The 15077-nt window shown below is 45.1% G+C and overlaps 1 protein-coding gene across 2 annotated transcripts in view; it reads left to right on the top strand.

The window, feature by feature from the left end:
• The first annotated feature begins 9251 nt into the window (after nucleotides 1-9251).
• The window catches only part of LOC135549828 (collagen alpha-1(XXII) chain-like), a 62859-nt gene continuing 57033 nt past the window's right edge, over nucleotides 9252-15077 (top strand). For both annotated transcript variants that reach the window (XM_064980157.1, XM_064980158.1), the window contains exons 1-3: nucleotides 9252-9577; nucleotides 11893-12039; nucleotides 12303-12869. In XM_064980157.1, the coding sequence (XP_064836229.1) occupies nucleotides 11946-12039; nucleotides 12303-12869 (661 nt within the window). In that variant the 5' untranslated portion in view covers nucleotides 9252-9577; nucleotides 11893-11945. The remainder of the gene's footprint in view (nucleotides 9578-11892; nucleotides 12040-12302; nucleotides 12870-15077) is intronic.

The raw sequence follows: 15077 nt of genomic DNA on the forward strand, positions 1-15077 counted from the left end.
TTGTTGTGCAGATCATTGTCTTTGAACGTATTGAAACTCCCTTTAAAATGTCCTGGATTAGATCAATGCAATCAGTTATTAATATAGAGGGGGACTGGAGGCCCTTCGTTGTGAAATCACTGATATCAAAAATCTTGGCAAATACTCCCAACACCCTCTTCCATTCACGGTCTCTTGAAAAAAATGTAACAGTGAGCTTAGTTTGGCCATTTGGCTTGTTTTAGCTAGCCAAGTTGACTAGTGAGCCTTAGCTAGCTACAGTAGATAACGGTGAGTAGCCTACACAGTGTAACCTAGCCTACACAGTGTAACCTAGCCTACACAGTGCAACCTAGTCTACACAGCGATAGCTATGGTTTACTACACATGGTATCAGTGTGAAGTGACACGTACCAGAAACCCCTTATTACTTTAAAAGCAATTTGTTTACAGTATATTGTTTTTTTCCTGGTAAATAATCAAGCGTAATTCAAATTCATTACGTAGGCTTAAATGAAATAGATTTAATGTACAGCACTAGATGTTATGTACGATGTCCTTGTGTCCTGAAAGGCATCTGCCAAATAAAGTGTATTATTATTAGTAGTACTATTGATTGTACAACACCTGCTCTTTCCAGGACATAGAGTCTATGTACAGTGTACTTTTCCCTCTGTGTAGTTTATTACATGTTAAACAAGGAAAATACCTACCAAAAGGAGAACATGGATGTGGTTTATTTCTGTGCATAAAAAAGTAGCATATCTGGATGTGATTTACAGTAGATATATCTGTCAACACGGTCATACACATGATATATAATCCTGTAATATGATTCTGGCCCACGATGGCAAAAATAGATTCTCATGTGGCCCTCCATGGAAAATAATTGCCCAGGCGTGACATAGACTGACCAGGTGAATCCAGGTGTAAAGTTATGATCCCTTATTGATGTCACTTGTTAAATCCACCTCAATCAGTGTAGATGAAGGGGAGGAGTCAGGTTAAAGAAGGCTTTTTAAGCCTTGTGAAAATTGCGACATGGATTGTGAATGAGTGCCATTCAGAGTATAAATGGGCAAGACAAAATATTTAGGTGCCTTTGAACGGGATATGGTAGTAGGTGCCAGCGCACCTGTTTGTGTCAAGAACTGCAACGCATGCTCAACAGTTTCCTGTGTATATCAAGAATGGTCCACCAACCAAAGCACATCCATCCAACTTGACACAACTGTGGGATGGTGTCCTTCACGTTTGGTACATTTTCCCTTTGTTGTCCCACCCACTATGAATTCAATCTGATGGTGTATGCATGTTCAGGCCAGTGCTTGACTTGGACTAAAATAGATGTCAGTACTCATTGTGGGTGCCGGTACTGTTGATATTCAGGTGCAGGAACACCTCAATACTTTTGAGCTGATATTCTAAAGGAAGTGCAGGAACTCAAGCAGAAGAAAATATTTAGTGCTGGTACTCAGTTCCGCTGAGCTCCTGCCCAAGTCAAGTACTGTGCTTAGGTAAAAAGACAAATAATGCACATTCTGATAGGGTGGGCCTGGCGCACGGGGCCAGGGTGGGCCTGGCGCACGGGGCCAGGGTGGGCCTGGCGCACGGGGTCAGGGTGGGCCTGGCGCACGGGGCCAGGGTGGGCCTGGCGCACGGGGCCAGGGTGGGCCTGGCGCACGGGGCCAGGGTGGGCCTGGGGCATGGGGCCAGGGTGGGCCTGGGGCACGGGGCCAGGGTGGGCCTGGCGCACGGGGCCAGGGTGGGCCTGGGGCACGGGGCCAGGGTGGGCCTGGCGCACGGGGCCAGGGTGGGCCTGGCGCACGGGGCCAGGGTGGGCCTGGCGCACGGGGCCAGGGTGGGCCTGGCGCACGGGGCCAGGGTGGGCCTGGGGCACGGGGCCAGGGTGGGCCTGGGGCACGGGGCTAGGGTGGGCCTGGGGCATGGGGCCAGGGTGGGCCTGGCGCACGGGGCCAGGGTGGGCCTGGGGCACGGGGCCAGGGTGGGCCTGGGGCACGGGGCCAGGGTGGGCCTGGCGCACGGGGCCAGGGTGGGCCTGGGGCACGGGGCCAGGGTGGGCCTGGGGCACGGGGCCAGGGTGGGCCTGGCGCACGGGGCCAGGGTGGGCCTGGCGCACGGGGCCAGGGTGGGCCTGGCGCACGGGGCCAGGGTGGGCCTGGCGCACGGGGCCAGGGTGGGCCTGGCGCACGGGGCCAGGGTGGGCCTGGCGCACGGGGCCAGGGTGGGCCTGGCTCCTGCGCCCACCGGTGCCTAAGCCCCAGCAAAAATCCACACCACCTTGTTGACAATGAATAAAAGTAGCAGTTGGGTAAACTGGAGGTAAATAGTGTACAAACTTGCTGCTGTTTGAGACTGATGTAGAGATACAGGAACTCCTGCAGGCAGCATACTAGAGTCTCACGTCTAATCTAACCTGTTCAAATAGATTTACACGAGTGGAATGTGAGTAGGGAACTGCATGGCATATGCAATAGGCTACCGATCACACCAAGATCACAGCCACTTTTGTTATTCTAGCCTATATTACTCCCATGCATAGTGGCACATACAATATACGTATGTGCTGCCAGCTAGCAAACGAGTCATTCTCTATCAGTCTATGTAGAACTTAAGTAAGGGCTCGATTCAATCGGTAGCACTGAAGTTCCGTGTTACAGCGTGATTGAAATGTAAAGGCAACGTTCCCGCATTCGCAGACACTGCATTCGTGGTCAACTCTGCATATGTCGGCTCAATCGGAAAATAAACATTACATTTCAAGCACGCTATAACGCTGAACTTCAGCGATATAGATTGAATCAAGCCCTAAGCTATTTTGATATTTCGACAGACAAGATCAGGTACACATCCCTAGCTTCCTCAGGGGTCCTCCAAATTCCATATCTCTCGAATTACTACTTGACTTCTATCCAGTGACGCTGTGAGATGACCACACACTAAAACATCCACAGTTGATACAGAGTTCAGTGTCCTGTGGCGGCATCTAGTGGTCACAATACAAAACCACCAGTCCACATTCATTATGATTCACTCCTAAATTAGATTTGGACAAAATACCATTGTTCTCATGATGTTTTCTAGTCAATAGGCTACAGTCATTAATAAAGAATGAAAACAGTACCCGATAACTACCCTGCATGTAGCACCGTTGCACACTACCCTGGTCTGCTATATGTGGAGTCATGGTTTTTGAGGATGAAACCAGTACCAGTCCCCAGGCTTTCTGGCAAGCTGCTGTCCAGTACCATCACCCTGACTCTGTATGAAAACACTACCATTTGAAGTCATGGTTCTCTCCAGGTGTCCCTGAGCTGGATTTGGGATCATTACAGATGGCCCTGCTGCCTGCTGACCCTAATCCTCCTAATGACCTCACAGCCAGTCAGCAGGCAACTAAAACCTACGTTCCCTGCCTTTTACTGTAGTGTCCTCCCATCCCCTGCCTTCAAGCCAGTGCTATACACAGCACAACAATATCCTTTATTCATGGGCTCTCTCAGAGAAGAAATGATTCGGCAACAACTCAAGCAGGAGGAATTTGCCGAACCTGTGAGTATTATAGCTCTATATCATCATCATCACCTTCCTATCCCCTTCTTAGTTGTGTTGTATCTTATTGTGTGTATGTATACACTGAACAAAAATAGAATCGCAACATGTAAAGTGATGGTCCCATGTTTCATGAGCTGAAAAAGATCCCAGAAATGTTCCATGCATACAAAAAGCGTATTTCTCTCAAATTGTGTGCACTAATTTGTTTACATCCCTGTTAGTGAGCATTTCTCATTTGCCAAGATAATCCATCCACTTGACAGGTGTGGCGTATCAAGAACCCGATTAAACAGCATGATCTTTACACAGTTGCACCTTGTGCTGGGGATAATAAAATACCACTCTAAAATGTGCAGTTTTGTCACACAACACAATGCCACAGATGCCTCAAGTTTTGAGGGAGAATGCAATTGGCATGATGACTGCAGGAATGTTAACCAGAGCTGTTGCCATGTAATTTAATGTTAATTTCTCTACCATAAGCCACCTCTAATGTTGTTTTAGAGAATTTGGCAGTAAGTCTAACGGGCCTCACAACCGCAGACCACGTATATGGCATCATGTTGGCAAGCGGTTTGCTGATGTCAACGTTGTGAACAGAGTGCCCCATGGTGGTGGTGAGGTTATGGTATGGACAGCCATGAGCTGCGAACAATGAACACAATTGCATTTTATGAATGGCAATTTGAATCCACAGAGATACCGTGACGAGATCCTGGGGCCCATTGTCGTGCTATTGATCCGCCGCCATCACCTCATGTTTCAGCATGATAATGCACGGCCCCATGTCTCAAGGATCTGTACCTAGAAGCTGAAAATGTCCAAGTTCTTCCGTTCCCTGCATACTCACCAAACATGTCACCTATCGAGCGGTTTGGGATGCTCTGGATCGACATATGCGACAGCGTTTTCCAGTTCCCACCAATATCCAGCAACTGAGCACTATTCATCGGGGCATGGACTCTACAAGGTGTTGAAGGCATTACACAGGGATTCTGGTTGGATGTCCTTTGGGCGGGGGACCATTCTTGATATACACAGGAAACTGTTGAGTGAAAAACCCAGCTGCGCACAAACCGATGCGCCCGGCAACTACTACCATACCCCGTTCAAAGGCCCTTTTTTTTTTTTATATATATATATATATATATATATATTTTTTTTTTTACCTTTATTTAACCAGGCAAGTCAGTTAAGAACAAATTCTTATTTTCAATGACGGCCTGGGAACAGTGGGTTAACTGCCTGTTCAGGGGCAGAAAGACAGATTTGTACCTTGTCAGCTCGGGGGTTTGAACTCGCAACCTTCCGGTTACTAGTCCAACGCTCTAACCACTAGGCTACCCCACTTAAATATCTTGTCACTGCCCCACTTAAATATCTTGTCTTGCCCATTCACCCTCTGAATGGCACTCATACACAATCTATGTCTCAATTGTCTCAAGGCTTAAAAATGATTCTTTAACGTATCTCCTTCCCTTCATCTACACTGATTGAGGTGGATTTAACAAGTGCTGCCAATAGGAGATCATAGCTTTCACCTGGATTCACCTGGTCAGTCATGGAAAGAGCAGTGCATTGGCAGTAGGACACTGTATGATGCCTATTAGTGTGAGCATGCAGTGAAAGTATCTGACATTGCTGGTTATATGCAGTCTATAACCTTTTCACAAGAATATGTAGAAGAGAAAAAAATGACTAGGTTTAGTGAACTACTGTCCTCTTCAGGAAATTGCTATTCTGATTAGTTTTCTGATGAGTTTGTTTAACGTTCGACATAATAGACCACTGAGTACAGACTGTTAAAGTATTTATGTGCTATACTTTAACAGTCTTTATGAACTGAGAAGTCACAAAGAAAAGAAAATGCTCCACATAAAACCGATGAGAATATTGAGATATGTGGAAAACAATCTCAAGGAAGATGTTTCATTATTGATATCAAGGTTTTTTATAGAACTATCATTGAATTATAAATGATCCATTACTATGCCAATGTTTTTGAAATCTGCAGTGGAATGTCAGACTCAACAAGACATATTCAACGAGATTACAAAGGAAATCGTTCGTCAATACCTTCTTGAGCATACAGTATTTAGTATTGACAGGTCTACTTTATAAGTATTCAATACTTTGCTATAATTTAATCTGAAGGATTTTCAGTGTTGATTGGCTGTGTTAGATAGTCATGTAATGTAATTGAGTAAGTGATTCTAATTTGTGAGTGATGTCTGTTTTGTCGCAGGGCTTGCCCCGACCAGAAGACCTGCTGACCTCTCAGGCTAAAAATAGCATTATGCATCTCATCGGCCAGAAGCACCTGCTGGCGCCTAAAAACGTCTGTGATTCCAAGACACCTGTCCTCCATCTGTCAGCCACACAGGGAGGGGAAGAGGCGGAAGTGGTGGTGATGGTGGGTCGGCTTATGCCGGAGTCTGCCATGCTGCCCACGCCAGGCCAGGAGGGCCCTGCCACCCAAATGGACTCCTTGCTCCTGGTCAGGTATGTATTATGTAAACATTTGTTAATTCATTCATGCAATCATTCATTTGTTTGTTTGTTTGTTTGTTTGTTCCTTCCCTTCCTTCCTTCAGGTCCAGGTCTCCCCTGCCTGGCTCGTCCCAGGAGAAGGAGGGGAAGAACCTGCCCCCGCGGCGGCCTCTGAAGCTGGCACCTCTGGAGCTGCCCAGGGAGGTACAGAAGGCACAGAGACAGAAGATTAAGGGGATTGGGCTGGAGGCCAAGGCTGCTGCCCATAAACTGGACACGATGGGGGGTGACCAACCCTGCTCCAGGAAGGTGAAGGACTGTGGGGTGAGAGGAGAGGGACTAGGACTGGTTAAAGGTACGGCAGAGTGTGTCTCCACCCCAGCCCCACATCCCTTACCTCTGAATGAAACAGTACCCAGGGTCCAGCGACATCAGAAGGTTAGGAGAGCGCAGCTAGCCCGTGCCAACCAAATCCAGAGACAGACAGGAGACAGGCTCTCGGAAGATGCTGGTATTAACGTTAACGGCCCTCCTCCTCCCCCTATCAGCAAACCAGCCTCTCCCTCTTCCTCTCTCCCCACAAGCGCCAAACCTCAGGTCCAGCAGGTGGTAGCACCATATGGCGAGGAGAGCTCATGCCAAGTGGCCGGCACATTCCAGCAGGATACCGGTGGGAGGAGGCTGCGTCTCAGGAGGGCAGAGCACCTCGAAGAGGATCAGAGCAAATCTAACATGTCAACAGTAGGATTACCTGGGGAAGAGGCCAAGCTGGCCCAAGGTGTTCAGCAAGGAAAAGCCCTGAGGGCAGAGAATACAGAGGAGGCTCTGAGAAAGCCCTGAAGCAGGCCAGTCACATACTGGAGAAGGCTTCCAGGAAGAACGTCAGGCCGGAATCACCGGAGAATCCGCTGAAAGTTTCCGGAAAGGTCATCCGGAGAATGGCGCCAGGACGCTGTCCTTTGACCTCTGACCCCTGATCTTTGAATTCTTAACCCTTGACTCCTTTTGACCAGACCAGGAAGTAGCGAAAACAGACTTGACAGTGTTAAGTCATGTGTTTACATGTGCTTATCACCTGGAGATTAGGACAGAAAAGCCCCGGCATCTTACTTCACACAGCATCTGCTATTCAAAGCAACAAGCCAGTTACAATGCCAAGTACCCTGGCAGGCAGTATGTACAGTATACGGTACAGAGGATAAATATAGAAGTATATTATGGACCAAAAACATATGTATTTATTTATTATTTTATAAAAAGATGATGCTCATAATACATTACATTTAACCATTGTAGATATCCTAACATACGCTATTCAATGTCATATTTTGGATGAAATATGTCTGCACATGCAGGTGACATAATCATATTTGAGTGTCCCAGTAGCTTGGTAAAGCTATGTGAATCTGACCTGCATTCAGGGATTATTATCAAGGTCTCATCAGATGGATACATTGGCTTCATCTATGACCACTGTTAACAGCTCCATCTAGTCCAAACAATGGCATCGATTAGCAACAGAGCTCACAAGCAGAGCCGCAGCAGTTATCATATGTTAAGATTGGCAACAGCAAATAAAGAGATGTGAAATATGCCTTCTTTTCTGAAACAGCCACCCCTCACTTTGGGTACTGTGTATTTAGGCCTTCAGTTCATTCTATCATCTTTCTGCACCTTAGCTACTTCGTCAGATTCCTGTAGTACATTCAATCTCAGAAGAATGTCTTTAGTCAATGTTTTTCCTCCAATCAGCATGCATTACAGCTCTGTGTGTGTTTGGTAACAGAACAACCGCCATCCCTCACTGGAACGAGTGAAACACTCACAGAGACGCTGTTACTCTAGTCGAGACATCCACGTTTTGAGGTAAACCCATTTGTTTTCAAGTTATTCCCTAAATGTGGATGTAGACATTCCAGACAGTAGTTATGGGACTGTGATTTAGGTCATGTATGTTTATGTATGTTTATCATAGAGATGAGAAGTCTCCTGAAACATATGTGAGATTGTACAATTGTTTTCGCAGGTATGTCAAAATGAACTGACAGTGAGAAAACACATGCAAAACCATATCACAACCATTCAACTAGCACAGCAATGTCCATCTGCCCCAGACCATGAGCCGACCACCAGACTTCCTGACCGTTTCACACCGCGTAGTTAGGCTGGCCTATACTCACTTTCCCTGATTGACTGACTGCAAAGTTAATCACAAATAGGATCTCAGAATGTATAGCCATTATGTCCAATGTATGTATTTGTCAATGACGTACAATAATAATCATTTTGGTTGGATGCTTATATTTGTCCTTTATTATATGCATGTGTGAATCGTAACATTATTATTATTTTTTTTTTTACATATCTCAACTCCCCCTGAGCAAACACACAACCAGGACAAAACATTGTTTTAACGTTGACTCTGTTGTGTACTTTAATACACTTACCAGTATCAATCACTTTCCAGTTCAAACAAGGCACCTCAACCTGAGAGACATGTAAAGCACAGAGGGGACTGGGGGGGGGGGGGGTTCTGAGAGCTATTGGGGAAAGGGAGACATGCCATTCTGACAGGATATCTGGCAACCTCACTAAGAGAGAGAGGGAAAGAGAGAAACCAAAACACTGGAGAACAAGACCACTGTTTCCCCTTTCTCCCCCCTTGCAGGGAACATGTCTGACAAGTAAACTTTACTTCTCAATGTGGTTAACAGACATTTTCCTATGTTGTTTTAAATAATTTAGCACTTTTCAGAATGTAAAATTGCTGTCCAATTCTACTACATAAGAGACAGATTAGCACAAGCACAAGGAGGAGCACAAGACACATAAAGCTTCAAGCACATGCTAATCATTTTCCTGACTCAAATACACCCTCACCACCATACAGCAAGTTTCCTGCTAGAGTAGCCCCATCCCACCACGGCCACCACGCGCCCATCACCACAGCTGCACCTAGGGCAGCTCTTTTGTGGCTATATCTGAGGCAGGGTTATGGCTGAAGGGTTGGAGTGGATGGACAGGGGAGGCGGGGTGGCTGAGAGAGAAGCTGTGTGCATTCTGTTTCTGAGGGCAGCAACACTACAGATGGGCGCAGCTCCGGCAGCCATAAAGAAAAAAAAAGAGACTAAAATATATCCAGAAAGTTGGTCTATAATTGGCCAGGCCTGTCAGGGTTGTTTTTATGCCTGTGAGCTGAACAGCTAGCTAGAGCAGTACAAGCCACCTCGTCCACTAGTGAAACCCTACACTTTCAACTTCAGTCAGTTCCTCCCTCTCTATCCACCCATCCAAGAGGTTGTAGCAGATGCTCACCTCACTTTGGACTTTTTATCAACACTTGGATTGACATCGTGGTGGATTTTAGGATTACATTTCTTCACACCTGTAAAGGAAGTAATTTGGGGGATTCACCGTTGGATAGGGGATGGTGCCTTAATGCTGAGCTAAAGGAACAAGTGAGAACTGGAGGATAGGAGCCACACAGAGCGAGAGAGAGACCACGAGTGAAACTAAGTGATCTGCAATACAGGTAGGAGTAGGCCTTTCCTGCAGTCAAATGACCTATTGGCCTCATGGGTGGAATGTTGTTAATATTTTTTTAATAAACAGGTTTTTTTTAACACTCAAAATCCAGTGTTTCTATGTCAAACAGTTTGTTATATTTCTGTCTTCTGTGATATAAAGTGTAATAATGGGATGCAAACTCAAAATGTAATACATTTAAACTCCGTACCTGACATGTCTTATTTTATTAAGTCCATATCCATATGTGTGATGTATACTTTTACTTCAAAATAGATTTGTTTAAGACTCCCAAGAAACACTCTGTGTGACCCTGATTTAGCCCACTGCAGTAAGAAGTTTAATCAATCTGTCCCATTAAAATTGTTTTATTTCTGGCTATTTATATTTTTTCTTTGGAGGGTAGTTTGATGTTTTTGTGCATTTAGATTTTTTTGTTTGTAATAAATTTGTGAGAGGAGCTCGGCGGAGCCACGTGTTGGATGCTCCGTCAGGAGGAGCTACAGGATCCATGTCTATCTCTTCATTTCCCTTTGGACTGGAAAACTCTGTCTGTTTTTTACATCATTTTCTGGATGATGGAAGTCAGGTTTCTGGAATAGACATTTAGATTGTAGTCCCTGGTCTGCCATTGAGAGAGGAGGTGGAAACGCACAGGTCCCATACAGGATACAGACCATAGCTTGTACGGGGGAGATCTGGGCTCAGGATTGGGGCTCGGGCTGCTTACTAAGTCACATCCCAATGTTTTTGATCTGTTTATTTTTTTATCATTTCAAAGTATTTCAAAGTCAACATGTTGAAACGCTTTTAAAGCGTACGTGATATGGGGAGTATATGTGGGGACTGCGGTATTGTCAAAATACTTATCTGATGGGACAAAAATAGGCTAAATGCATAGAAGCCTTTCCTTAGTTTCATCATTTGATCTCTCAGATGAGACATCTGTTGAACAGTTATTCAATATGTAGGCCTATCATATGTATTGCGGGTAGATGGGTGGATAGTTTTTACAAGTCTGAAAAGTTTTCCAGTAGGCAATATGGTGGGCGCTTGAGACATATTTTCATTTTGGTCAGCTTTAAATACACACTAATTACAGCAATTGCAGCCATTTCACTAAGTAGGCATTGAGCTCATTAATAGTGTCAGTAAAACCTAAGAAAGCTCCAGGGCATAAATAGCTCTGTGGTATATCAGATAATGTAATCTGCTGCTAAACTAACCCAACTGCAGGATCAACCCAGCGTCATGGTGATTGCACAGGGTGTTCACATGTTGACCATGCTGCTGGAGGATAATGGACAATCAAGCAAAGTGTAGGACATCACACAATTGTTAAGTGGCTGTGGGCACTCCCCTATGATGTAACTGTAGAACACAAGACAGGAGAGGATACATCGTATTAGAACAGAACCTAACTTGGTCATGTTCCAAGTTCTTAGTAGGATTCACGTTCACAAACACATATTTTAAAATGGGTTCCACTGTTTCCCTCCATTTCACTAAAACATTCACATAGCTGTATTCCTGGATTTGATGATCCTGTCATTGCTATGCAAGATCTGCATAACACTTGGTGTTAAAGGATAAAGCAGCAATAAAGCATTGTGAAGGTTCAAGGAGAACGGTAAGCCATTGCCACATCACCAGACTTCCATACACCAAAGCCACACAGAGCTTTCGCCACACACCACTAGTCTAGCCCTCTGATGACAGTGTAACATTGGGCCCACAGAGGTATTGTACTGTATTTGGCTCTAATCTTAGTTCACTGCTGCTAAATCACACAGACACTCTTCCCGTAAGAATGACTTAAAGATATAGAGGAGGTTGATGACAGATGAGAGACACAACCTTGTAACCTCTTGTAACCTCTCTACACAGGAAGTTCTATCGGAGTTGGTGTGTGTGTTCCAACAGCATCATGATAACACTAGAGCACTGTCACTGATTTCTGTGCAATTCAATACTCTGGGGCCTTTCACTCCCAGTCACTCTAGTCACTGGGTCAGGTATCAATTGGCCTTCTCTAAAAGCGTCAACTGACACGTTCCTCAATCTACTTCCAGAAGAGATGCGTACATTTAGATTAGTTGATTACTACCTAAATGAGTAAATGAGAGTTGAATACGGAATTGTAGCTTTTTGTGAAATCAATATTCCCCAAAGAAAAGCTGTTAATCGGAATCAGAAGACATTTAAAATGATATTGCATTCCAATACTCAAGGATTGAGGCTTAGGCCCTAGAAACGCCCAGTAGTCTCTCACACCTGTCTGCTTCTTGGTAGTTTGTAATGGTGACCTGTTTATCTCTACAGGTTGGAGACTTTGATGGTGATCACAACCTAAGCTCAAAAGACCAGAGGCTGATATGGAGCTGCGACTGGGATGCAGGGCTTCCCTGGTCCTGGTCATACTGGTCCTGACACTCTCAGGACTGAGGGTTGATGCTCAGAACAGGGCAGGTAAGGACATCGGCTGTTAATAGCTGGTTCAAAAGTATTTGTTTTTTTCTCCATATACTTTGAGCAACACTGAGCTTGTCTGGAACCAGTGGAGTAGTCCTGAAAGAAGAAACCCTGCCCACCTGGCACTAGTGTGGCTCGCTCAATCTTCAGTAGTTAGAAAGAAATTAAATACTATTTGAACCAAGGCCTGGTTCTTACTATCTTTATGTACAGTACTGGGAATTCCTCAGGTCGGACTTCTAACATCCACTTCCTCTCAGGCTGTAAGAACGTGCACTATGACCTGGTGTTCATCCTGGACACGTCGTCCAGTGTGGGGAAGGAGAACTTTGAGAAGATCCGCCAGTGGGTCTCCAACCTGGTGGAGTCGTTCGACGTGGGCCCGGACAAGACGCGTGTGGCCGTGGTACGCTACAGCGACCGGCCCACCACAGAGTTCAACCTGGGACGGTACAGCACCATGGACGAGGTGAAGAGGGCCGCCAGGAACATCCGCTACCTGGGAGGGAACACCATGACCGGGGACGCCATAAGCTACACCACCACCAACATCTTCACAGAGCGGGCCGGGGCCAGGCCTGCCGCCAGGGGCATCCAGAAGGTGGCTATCCTCCTGACGGACGGGAGGAGCCAGGATTACGTGTTGGAGCCTTCCAAGGCGGCGGCGAAGGCCGGGGTGAGGATGTTCGCAGTGGGCATCGGGGAGGCTCTGAAGGTGGAACTCGAAGAGATCGCTGCGGAACCTAAGAACGCTCACATGTTCCATGTGACAGACTTTAACGCCATCGACAAGATCAGAGGGCGGCTGAGGAGACGGCTCTGTGAAAGTAAGTAACCAATCACAGGCTGAGAAGGAGGCTCTGTGAGAGTAGATTATCAGGTGCAGGATTTTTCTGTGACTGCCTTTACTCTTTAGTTTGTCAGTTTTGAGAAAACAGATTCCAACAAGAGGTTTACATTACATACACAATCCGATTTTCAGAATTGGGTCTTAAATTCAGTTGAAAATGCAGTTATTTCTATCAATCAAAAGCCTCCACCTTCTTACTATACCATGTGTGAGGCGTGGGCGTTAAGCATAGATTGGCTCATAAATTACATATTTGTGGCCACTTGCCCCAGTGACTTGGGTAAGAGGTGTGGAACGCTGGATAGCCTGAATTACTCTAACCTCAATGTCTTCTCCAGGACCCAGCTACACTACTACACATCCCCCGACAGGGAAACATTCAGTACAAATGTTACAAATGTCATTAAAATAACAACACATATATATTGTACTGTATTAAAATGCTAAAACAGGGAGGTGTGTGGTCTGGGACGGCTCTGGGCTGGTGAGGAAAGTGGAGTAGTGAGTATATATTGTATGTTCAGGACAGGAGGTGGAATACGATTGGTTGGATGCTTCACACTCCAGAGTTTGCATTCCCCACTAAAATGATCTGAACAGGAAAGCAGCGTGAGCCTGAAACTGTAGCTTCTCAACGGAATCCTTGGGACCTCTCAACTCTGACGTCACCGTATTAAAGTTGACATTTAAAATGGTTAGGGAAGAGTTATGGTTAGGGTTAGGATATGGGTTAAGTTTAGGGTTAGGGCAAAGACAGCACAGCATGGTTTAGAAACTCTGGTTAAGGTTTAGGGTAGGGACGTCCCATGGATACCGGATAGCACTAACCTGCCTGAAACCCTGACAGTAAATAAGGAAGATGAAATGACACGGTCACACAGCTGTACCTGACGATGTGGGACTCGTCACAAGATAAGTGTAAGGACCACCATTTAAACATAGCCTGTCTCTGAAATGCCACCCCATTGGTCAAAAGTAGTGCACTATGTAGGGAATTTCGTGCCATTTTGGATGCACACACATAATCTCATTTACTGCTAAAAAGCACAACAGGATAGTACAATACTCAGAGCTGTGTTTGGTGTTAACTCAGAATCACACTGTAATCAGAGCCTCTATTCTTTATTTAAGTCAGACAGGTGTCCTTGTGTAGTAATACTTTAACCACTTGAGTTTGGCAGGATGCTAGGAGATTCCTTTGGAAGCTCTTAACCCTGACCCTTCCCTCTGAGACCACAGATTCCAATGTTAATATACCCACCTTGATGCCAGTCTATACATTCCTCTCTAGTCGTAATGGCACATGCTTTCAGTCATTCGATCTATTACGATATGGGGATAAGGATACTCAGGGCTCACTACACAGAACCTCTTTACCTTGGACAACTAGTTCATTTGCCACCCAAAATGGTTCCTTCTGTAATCTCTAGGATCACCATGTTAGTGTATCTAAGAATATAAGTGGGCACCGCACAGAGCGGCCCAAGTTATTTTTGCCCTGAAAATTACAGTTCTAAAGTTTCAAGTAGGTCCTAAAGAGTAGTTTATGAATTCCACGTTGTATGTTTTCACCTTTTCATCTAACATTACCACCACCGTTAAACACAGTGCTGGGAGAATATATATATAAACACAGAAACCTTTTAACTTTAACTGAACCTCAGTGAACGAGAAAGGCGTCCTTGCCAAATCAAAGACTATTCAACAGCCGTAATTGTACTTATGAGGTAATACAGTAGACTGAATTAGGTACACTCCTTAGTTAGAGCCTGTTTTCAGTTGAAAGTTTTTGATTATATTTTTGGGAACCATAGAAGTCCACTAGACAAATTAGGGCTATTATGCTTTTAGATTTGAGTGCAATAACACTGTAGACTACCTAATCTGGAAACCAAGGCCTGTATGAGTTAGCATTGTTTAGTATTTAATTAAACCAAATGATTCTATATCATATACAGATGTTTTTAGTTCAACGTAATAATACACAACAGGCTAAATAAGTCCCCATCACCTGATCCACTATGTTTCCTGTTCTCCCGCAGATATCTCTATCCCAGAGTTAATTAGTGATGGCGCCAAAAACAAATCGATACAGTTACATATTTGGATGTTATTTTTGACAATATATCGCAACATTATGCTGGACAATAGCTAGGCTTCCATCCAATTGCCGATAGATTTTCAT

This window comes from Oncorhynchus masou, chromosome 12 (genome assembly GCF_036934945.1).
Source record: "Oncorhynchus masou masou isolate Uvic2021 chromosome 12, UVic_Omas_1.1, whole genome shotgun sequence".
NCBI lineage: Eukaryota > Metazoa > Chordata > Actinopteri > Salmoniformes > Salmonidae > Oncorhynchus > Oncorhynchus masou.